At 47.2% G+C, this 10,365-nt stretch overlaps 1 protein-coding gene across 1 annotated transcript; it reads right to left on the reverse strand.

The window, feature by feature from the left end:
- Nucleotides 1–6,123: 6,123 nt before the first annotated feature.
- Nucleotides 6,124–10,122, reverse strand: ZSCAN5B (zinc finger and SCAN domain containing 5B). Its single transcript, XM_040465191.1, has 4 exons — nucleotides 9,787–10,122; nucleotides 8,134–8,337; nucleotides 7,063–7,213; nucleotides 6,124–6,794 (listed from the first exon to the last, which is right to left on the reverse strand). Exons 1-4 carry the CDS (start codon nucleotides 10,120–10,122, stop codon nucleotides 6,124–6,126), a joined length of 1,362 nt encoding a protein of 453 aa, XP_040321125.1.
- Nucleotides 10,123–10,365: the final 243 nt, after the last annotated feature.

Here is a 10,365-nt window from a genome sequence, read left to right on the forward strand (position 1 = left end):
TATTCTCTGTGGCCAGAGGACAAACTTTTCTCCAAGTCACACCTTTCGCTTCCCTGATCCCCACCTCCCAGGTTCCCAACAGGATCTCGACCACACTCGGGCTCAACATTTACATTTTCGGAGTCTCAAGTGAGACACAAGTCTGTGTACTTTTTCACTACAGAGTCACCGAAAGCTTTTACACTAAAATAAAAGTACCTTAACTGTTTCCAAAGAGCAGCTTTAGAAATACAGAGAAAGTTCGTATCTCCTTGCCCGTTCCTCTCCTTTTTCCCCTCTTCACCTTAACCCTGTTGGCAGTTTGCTGTAGACCTTCTACTTGCCTGCATGGACGGGCACACCTGTTCCCGGTCTCCAATATGCAAATGCAGAACACATCAAGTCTGTAGTGAAGTAACCCGCTTTTTGTTTTCTCCAGTTATCAGTTTGTGATGGACATTTTGCCAGAGCAGTAGACAAAGATCTATCTTATTCTTTCTCAATGACTACACAATGTTTACGGGGCTATTGCTGGGCTCTGTGCTAGCATCTGGGGATGTCATTGTAAATAAAAGGTAATAAAAGACATAGGGACGCCTGGGTGGCTCGGTTGGTTAAGCGTCCAGCTTCAGCTCAGGTCATGATCTCACAGTCTGTGAGTTCGAGCCCTGCGTGGGGCTCTGTGCTGACGGCTCGGAGCCTGGAGCCTGCTTCGGATTCTGTGTCTCCCTCTCTCTCTGCCCCTCCCCCGTTCATGCTCTGTCTTTCTCTGTCCCAAAAATAAATAAACGTTGAAAAAAAAATTAAAAAAAAAAAAAAAAAGAAAACCATTCTCCGGTGGAAACACTGGTTACTGGAAACGTTGGTGGAAGAACCAGCGAACACAACCCGGTGGAAGGTCTTTGCTGCCATCTACTGGACGTTGTCACAAAAAATTAGCCCTAAAATCAATTATATTAGAATTTAAAATATTCAGAGGCACCTGGGTGGCTCAATTGGTTAAACATCTGACTCGAGTTTGGTTCAGGCCGTGATCTCATGGTTCATGAGTTCGAGCCTCACATTGGGCTGACAGTGTGGAGCCTGCTTGGGATTCTCTCTGTCCCTCTGCCCCTTCCTGGCTCATGTTCTCTCTCTCTCTCTCTCTCTCTCTCAAAATAAGTAAATAAATTTAAAAAAAAAAGGGAAATTTTTTTAAATGTTCAAAATGGGGGACCTGGCTGGCTCAGTCAGAAGAGCGTGTGACTCTTGATTTCGGGGTCATGAGTTTGAGCCCCACATTAGGTATAGGTTACTTACATAAGTAAATAAAGTTAAAAAAAATAAAACGTTCATGGGGCGCCTGGGTGGCTCAGTCGGTTAAGTGTCCAATTTAGGACACGATCTCACAGTTTGTGGGTTCGAGCCCCGCGTCAGGCTGTGTGCTGACAGCTCGGAGCCTGGAGCCTGCTTCAGATTCTGTGTCTCCCTCTCTCTCTTCCCCTCCCCTGCTCGTGCTCTGTCTCTCTCTCTCTCAAAAATAAATAAAGGTTAAAAAAATTTTTTTAAAATGTATAATAGTATCAATACAATTCTGCGAGTTGCAAATTAAATTATTAAAAGGTAAGAAACAGAGCATACTAACAACTAATATCTCTGGATATTGGAAGCAGCCTTTTTTCTTAAAGTTTATTTTTTTTTATTTTTTATTTTTTTTAATTTTTTTTCAACGTTTATTTATTTTTGGGACAGAGAGAGAGCATGAACGGGGGAGGAGCAGAGAGAGAGGGAGACACAGAATCGGAAACAGGCTCCAGGCTCTGAGCCATCAGCCCAGAGCCTGATGCGGGGCTCGAACTCACGGACCGCGAGATCGTGACCTGGCTGAAGTCAGACGCTTAACCGACTGCGCCACCCAGGCGACCCATTCTTAAAGTTTATTTAAGAGAGGGTGTGTGAGTGAGGGAGGGGCAGAGAGAGAATCCCAAACAGGATTCCCTCCGCTCTGAGCCTGATGAATGTAGGGCTCGATCTCACAGAGCTGTGAGGTCATGACCTGAGGCGACATCAAGAGTCGGAATGCTGAGCTAAGTCACCCAGTAAGTAAGGTTTTTAAAAGTGTTCCTTTTATTTTCTCTATGTTTTATAATTACTCTATTGTGTGTGCACAACCTAATAAAATATTTTTTTCATTCTAACCTGAGATATATATATATATATATATATATATACAGATATATATATAGATAGATATAGATAGATATATATACAGATATATATATAGATATAGATATAGATTTTTTTTTTCTTACCTGTAACAAAGGTATGCCACTATTTAGAAATCTGGGACAAAAGGGGGATGTGAGGCAGAGAAGGAAGAGGAGAAGCCAGCTGGAGGAGCCAAGGGGACGAGGGGTTTTTAAGAGGGTAGAATTGTTACGGAACAAGGCTGGAACACTGGCGGAAAAATCAAGCGGCACTTGGACATTTTGGTAGATCGGAGATTTATTTAACACCTGCGGGCTCAGAGGAGACTGTTTCTCCAAAGATCTGAGCCCCGAATGCAAGTGGGAAGGGTAATTTACAGTTGTCCGCTTCCATATCTGTGGGGGGTTCCGCGCGGCAAATAGGGCAAGAAGAATGTGGAGGAGGGGTCTCTAAGCCAGAGACCAGAGCTTGTCTTAGTCCCACGGGCCATCTTTGGTGTGGTACTTGATTCACTTCTCGAACAGAATGGCCGGTTCCATCACCGGCTGCACTGAGTTTGACGACTCACTTCAAGGAGACCCAAATCACTGTCGGCTCTGATAAGAGCTCTTTTAGTGGGGATGTGGGGGAAGGAAGCCCAAGTGAGAAGAGGACAGGCTGGATAGAAGTAAAAACACGTCTCTACACACCTGTGTCACTCTAGACGTCTAAATACATTGGCCTTGTGCCACTTGTGCATCTTTTAATAGACTGGATCCAGGGTCCATGGGACCTCTGGGCACTGTTTTTAAAAAACAAACAAAGCAAAACTCTACTGCGTGATTGACAGTCTAAGAACCAATGTTGAAGGACAGTGGTTGGAAAATCTCGGGGCGTATTAGAATACCCCTGGAGGGCTTGTAAGATGGAACCAGGCACTGCCCACCCCCCCCACCCCCCCAGGGTTTCTAATTTAGTAGGTTTAGGCTAGAGCCTGATTGTTATTTAATTTCTATCGAGTACCACAGTCGTGGTGGGATGCATCTGGTCCCGGCCCACACCCAGAGGGTAGGAGCGATTGAATGGTTGATCACACTTGACCCGGTCACCTTCCACTAAATCCTAACTGTCCCCCGGGAGGCATGGAGAAAGCAGCAGGGGGGAGGGGGCAGGATCGCAGACCTCTCTGAACACACAGCAATGTTCATCCTCTCTGTTGGCCATGGAGGTGGGCTGTGAAGCCATTGAAATGGCCTCATGGGTTTCAGTGGGGAAGGGGACCTTGTGGTGTGACAAGCCATAGGAGTCCCTAGGTAACTACAATGGGCAATCAGAAGACTCTGAGCTGGCAGAGTCAGCCACACATAGGATCACCTGAGGAGCCTTCAAAATTCCCAATGCCCGGGATGCGCCTGGGTGGCTCAATCGGTTAAGCGTCTGCCTCTTGATTTCAGCTCAGGTCGTGACCTCACGGTTCAGGAGTTTGAGCACTGAGTCAGGCTCTGCGCTCACAGCATGGAGCCCGCTTGGGATTCTCTTTCCTCTCTCTGCCCCTCCCCTGCTCATGCTCACTCTCTGTCAAAAATAAACAAACATTAAAAAAAAAAAAAAAGAAAGAAAAGAAAACCCTCTCAATGCCCAGGCCACACTCCAGACCAGCCAAATTCTTATCTCTGAGTGTGGCCCCCATGCATGGGTGGTTTTCTGGTTTTGTTTTAACTCTCCAGATGGCTCCAACATGCAGACACATTGGAAAATGGGGTGAGGCTCATTGATGAGAGTCCCTACGATGAAAACAAACAAGGTTGTATCATCAAAACATTTCCCAGGTCTGGTGAAGAAAGTTGGACTTAATCGCCATGATGGAGAACCACCTCCTGCTCAGCTCCAAGAACGCTCAGAGCCTGAAGTTTCTGGGTGAAGAGCAAGTCCACACAGGATTTCAGACGGGGAGCCTGCCCCAGGGAAGGACTTTAAACCCTCCTTACAAACAGGAGGACTTGTGTAAAAGGCCACCTCCTGTGGGAAGTGACAGACCCAGAGCTTTGAAAGTTACTGGACCCCACCTAGGAGCTAAACTTGCTTTTCTCAAAAGGTCCCAAGAGCAGGAGCATCAGCATCATTTGGGAACTTCTTCCAAGTGCAGATTCTCAGGTCCCTAAAGACAGGGAAAATTTGAGGAACTGTCACCACCAAGAGGAACCTAAGGAGGTTTGACAGGGAAACGTAGTGCTGGATCCTGCATAGGAGGCTGCAACGGGACATCACGTGAAAATCAAGGAAATCAGTAAAGTATGGGACTATTCCAACATATTAACAGTTGACAGATGTTCCATGTGGTGCACAAGGTTAGAGGAAATGGTGCAGGACGTGAGGGAATCCTGTGGGCTTGGGAAAACTGTTCTAAAACTCAGCTTTTTAAAAAACACTTTCTTTTTTAAAGTTTTATTTTGAGAGAAAGAGAGGACACAAGCAGGGGAGGGGCAGAGAGGGGAAGAGAGAATCCCAAGCGGGCTCCACACTCAGCGCTGAGCCTGATGCAGGGGTATGATCCATGACCACGAGACCATGACCTGAGCCGAAGCCAAGAAAGAGTTGGACGCTGCACCGTGACTGAGCCACCCAGGCACCCTAAAACTCAGTTTAGCGTGGGCCTGCTCACCTGTGGCTTAACAAGGCCCTCGGGGGATGCCCATGTCACTAAATTAAGGTGACCTACTAATGAGTGTCTCAGAATGCCTCTGTAGTCAATGTGGGAAATTACAGTTTGCCAAATTTAGCCAAACATCCAGGATGCAAGTGACAAAGCAGAACAGGCAGAGCACAAAGGATTTTTAGGGCAGTGACACTACTCTGTATGAGACTACAAGGGTGGGTGGATGTCACACACCTGTCTAAACCCATAGAATGTGTAACACTGCGTGACCCCTAAAGTATACACTCTGGGTGAAAATGACATCAGTGTAGGCTTATCAACTGTAGCAAATGCCACCACTCTGATAGGGGATGCTGATGGTTAAGGGAGGATGTGTTTGACTGGGGACCGGGGGCCTCTAGGAAATCTCTGTACTCTGTGCTGTTTTGTTGAATCTAAACTTGCTCTAAAAATGTCTAGTTGAATTGTTCGGTGGTATGTGATGATTCAGAACGTGTTTACACTTTAAGAAAATGTTCATCTGAGATCCAAATTTCATTGAGTATTTCATATTTAATCTGGCCACCCTACCTGGATCATCCTATTTTACAAGGGAGTAATGGATAACAGGAGGGGGATCTGGGTGGCTCGGGTCGGTTGAATGTTCATCTCTTGGTTTCAGCTCAGGTCATGATCTCGTGGTCATGAGACGGAGCCCCATGTCAGGCCCCTCGTGCAGCTTGGAGCCTGCCTGGGATTCTCCCTTTCTCTGCCCCTCCCCAGCTTGTGCTTGCTTGCGCTTTCTCAAAATAAACTTTAGGGCGCCTGGGTGACTCAGTCGGTTAAGTGTCCAACTTCAGCTTAGGTCATGATCTTGCAGTTTGTGAGTTTGAGTCCTGAGTCAGGCTCTGTAGTAACAGCTCATAGCCTGGAACCTGCTTCAGATTCTGTGTCTCCCTCTCTCTCTCTGCCCCTCCCCTGCTCACGCTCTGTCTCTCTCAAAACTAAACATTAATAAAAATAATGGATAACAGAAAGACATTCAGCAGCCACCATCTTTATAAGGAAATATTGACAATAAGATTTGCCTTCATAAACCCAAAAGCCTTAAGGAAACAATGGGACATAATTAAAACAGAAAATGAAAACCAATAAGGAAGATGCCATCATTCCAAGATCCTCCATAAATTAACATTTATGGAACATCTACTGTGTTCCAGAAACCTTGTAAGTGCTCACAATATCATGTCATTTTTATAAAATAGGTGACAAATCGCCATTAACTTCCTTCTTGGAGCAGAAGGGACTTAAAGCTGATGGTGGAATCATTGGGAAGTCATTTTTTAATGTATTTTTTGGTGGCGCTTAAAAGTGCCCAGCTGACGAAAGGCACAATTACACTCATGACACGTGTAGGGCTTTACCCCAGAGTGGGTGCGCTGGTGAACATTGAGGTTCCCTTTGTGGCTGAAAGCTTTCCCACACTCTTCACACACATAGGGCTTCTCCTTTGTGTGGATCCTCTTGTGGCTCCGCAGGGTGGAGTCGTGGGTGAACGTCTTGAGGCAGATTTCACAACAGTAAGGCTTCTCGCCTGTGTGGATTCGCTGGTGAACTCGGAGGTCTGAAGTCTGCATGAAACTCCCAGAACAGGTGTTGCATTTAAAGGGTCTCTCTCCCGTGTGTGTCCTCCAGTGGATGGAAAACTGAGATTTATAACGAAATTCTTTCTTACAGAGGCTACAGACATTTGATGTCCCTCCCGTGGCTTTTTTCCCAACAAGATGAACTGATGACACAGGCTGTCCTGAAAATTCTTTGTCCAAATGTGTGGCCACGTCTTGGGAAATGGAGGTGTTTTCCTGTTTTCTCCTTTTGGAACTTCTTTGAGTCTTCCGGGAATCTCTTCTCTTCCCATTCTGAGTGGACACTTGTCTCTCTGAAACCTGTGTGGAAGGCTTTTCGGCATCCACATTTTTAATACAGGTTCCTTCTTGGAGAGTCTTCATGGGAGCTGTTGAAAGAAGGGTTAACACAACAACACTTAATAAAGAGCATTTTCAACGATACCAACCTCATTTGAACCAAACACTGAGGTGGGCTAAGAACTTCTCATCAATCAACAAACTTGAGATTGGGTTGTAAGTAGGACGCTCTGGAAATCAGTGATGGAGAAGGCATTTGAGAGCCTCCCCACCACCAGCACCACCAAGAGATGTCAATGCTTGATCCCCAGCCCCCTCCCCAGCAGAGAAGTCACTCTTCCCAGTTTCCATGCTCACCAGGACCCTTCAGAAAGGGAGGCTCTTGGGATTTAAGTATTCTTGTCTCTTCCCAGTCTTCTGTCAGATTCTTCTCCAAGTTCTCCTTAGGTCTCAGACCCTCCAGTACACCTTTTCCAGGAATGGTCTCAGGCAGGAGAACGTTCTGTCCCTGACAATGGGCAGTCACTGTAGTTACCAATGTGTCTAAATTATGGGGTGGAAAGCTCTCGTCGCTTCTTTCCCCATCCTGCCCATCTTTCTAATCTGAGACCCCAACTTTCTCCATAAGTGTTGTGAATATATCCCCACGACTTCCCTTGGACCACCCCATCACCCCTGATAATCACCTGATTCTCAGAACTTTGTTAACCAATACCCACTGCGCCTTTAAATCATGTCCACACATCACAACTTTTGTGCCTAATTCTCTAAGCACGCTTCCTAAAGCCACCCCGCTTCCCCTTGTCCGACTCTGGAAGCAAGATGGCGCTAGGTCCAGGTGTCCCTACTCAGTGCTACTGGTACTTTGGATAATTCCCTGTTGGGAGGCTGTCCTATGCGTTGTGGGACAATTAGCAGCATCCCTGGTCTTACCCAACAGGTGTCAATAGCACCCCCCATCCCCACCTCCATTCTGACAACCAAGAAGGTCTCCAGACATTTGCAAATGTCTTGAGAGGCAAAACGACTCCGAGTGAGAACCCTCCTTTAATTTATTGACAGTAGTCCCCAAACTGGTCCTTTGGCCGATTGTCATTTCATGGAATGCCTTTGAGGAACTCGACTATGGAAAAATCAGCTTTCAGTTCATTACCCTGTGGCAAATTGACCTGGCACCATTTCATCACCACTATTGTCCTCCAGCCTCAATACTAAAAGCCTTAATGGCAGGGGGACAAAGGCTGAAAGGTCCTCATTCTCCACAGAGGCTCAGAAATGTCTAGGGACTTGATGCATCCATGGGAATTCCTAGGGCAAAAGGGCCTAGTTCGGTGCTGTGCTAAATATCCCAATTATTCTAGCAGCTGCACACACTTCTGGTACCTTCTGCCACCACTCCCTAGAGATTGAGGAGGGCATCACACTCACCTGCCTCTTTGATGGTTCACTGGTTCCTGGCAGGTTCTGTAGCTCTCTGCTGACCTGGATGTTCTCTGGATGTATCTCACACCCAGAGGATTGGGGCTTCTTGGACAAGTCTGTCACAAGATCCCTGTCACCAGCCTCGGTGTTGGCCATCTGAACATCTGAACTTCGCATGAGAAATTCCTGTCCTTCTATGCTAACTATGGTCTGTGGGGGGTGGGGGAGAGGGGGGAAAATAAAACAAGATCAGACTCTGTAAGAACCAGAAGGTAGCTCTCTTGTACAGTGCGCATTCTACCACACATTCAATTTGTTGGAATAACTTGTTTAAAATGGCAACCAAAAATGTCTCCAAACATTGTCAAATGCACCCCTAGGGGGTGAAGGTGAAATTACCCCATCCCCTTCTGTTGGGCAGCTAACTACTGGGCTAGCCACAATATCTAATCAACTTCAATGCCTCCCTTTTATTTCCCACTGCCCCAGCTAATACTAATATTAATACTCAGCCCTCAAACTGTCCTCCTGGTCTAGGCACATGCAACATGGTGCCGTGAAAAACCCAACCCCTCCCCCAAGTGAGGCTGCCAATGTTTGACCTACGTGTCACCCAGCTGGTCTTAAATCTCTTTATCAATCATTCCAGATTAAAACCTTACAGTTTTCACAGCTATTTTTCCACGATGTTGTGGAAGCTTGTAATCTCCATTCTTGGCTCACCCCCTGGAGGATTTCATCTCCTACCAGAGTACACAGGGAAAGGGGGATTGCCATGTTGGACTTAGCTCCCTCCTGTCCACTGGTTACAAAATTACCTATAGAGGAACCCATCCCCTGTGACTGGAACAAATATGCATGTGGCACACCAGGTCCTATTCCCTTCTAGATCCTTCTGAACCCTTCCTTTTTCTACAAAGGATAAAGGCACACTCAACCCACCATGATGGAAAATGTTCCCACATAAATAAAGTCTTACCTGGTCTGGTGATTCTTACCCAAGAGCCAAAGTTTTGACCCTATGAGACATTTGGCAACCACCAGAGATTTTGGGGGGATGGGGTGGGGTGGTGAGGTTTGATTTTCACAACTAGGGGAAGTTGCCGCTGACAAGGATGCTGCAAACCACCCTACAATGCACAAGAAAACCCCCAAAGCAAAGGATGGCCCACCCTCCAGTATCACTAGTTGATCTGAGAACCCAATCCAGTCAAAAACCTACTATCCCAACCCCCTCCCTTCCTCAGCATCTTCCCAGGACTCTAGTTGCCATGACAACACATCCAATGCACCTCTCTGCACCCTGTAGCTGCTTTACTCAGGTAGGACCACTTTTAAGAGGGTCTCTGGCAATACCAAGAATTGTGGGGCCAGTGGACCGGTTTCAGCCTTTCTCCTTGAGTGTCTGGAACGTCCCTTACACAACTGTCCCCGTGAGAGGTAGGGCAGGGTTAAGTGACAGTAAGGTGTGCCGACTCACGAAGCCCACCAGATGCCAGTAATGTCCCCCCTCCTCCCTGTTCAACAGCCAGAAATGTCTCTAGACATTGCTGAGTGTCTCCTGCCTTCCACTCGAGAACCACTGGGCCCAGAAAAAGCCCCTCCTGTCCCCCATACCAGCCCCCGCTTTCCCGTTGCAACGAGGAAGGCGCTACTCACCCATTTCTTGGGCTGCTGGCTGCTTCTCAGCACATCCTGCAGGTCTTTGCAGCTCTGCACAGCACTTTCCTTCACTAAGACCTGGAGCTCCTGCGGCATAGAGATCATGAACTGCTCCATCACCAGCATATCCAGAATCTGCTCCTTGGTGTGCAGGTCTGGCCGCAGCCACAGATAGCAGAGCTCATAGAGCCTCCTCAGGTCCTGCACAGGGTCCGACCGCCCCGAGCTGCTAAACGCCCTGAAGCTCACGTGCCACTGCTCACAGCTGCTGTCTTGCGTTCCAGCGAGGGCTCCTTGGGCTTTCTCCCGTGAGAACGTCTGGTCTGCGGCCATATTTACAGGAGAATGTTCCAGTATGGCTCTGTGCAAACTCTCTAAGGGCTGGTGCCTAATTAAGACCTACCTAAAGGTATTTACTCTGGTTTTCCTCAGCAGTAGACTGGCTGTTTTTTCACAAGTCTGGGGGTGGGGGGAGGAATGAACCAGATTAGTTTATTGTTTGTTTGTTTTGAGGAAGAGAGAGACAGCAAGCAAGCAGGGGAGGGGCAGAGAGAGAGAATCCCAAGCAGGTTCCAC

Source organism: Herpailurus yagouaroundi, unplaced genomic scaffold (assembly GCF_014898765.1).
Source record: "Herpailurus yagouaroundi ecotype Mexico unplaced genomic scaffold, PumYag 557, whole genome shotgun sequence".
NCBI classification, from domain to species: Eukaryota; Metazoa; Chordata; class Mammalia; order Carnivora; family Felidae; genus Herpailurus; species Herpailurus yagouaroundi.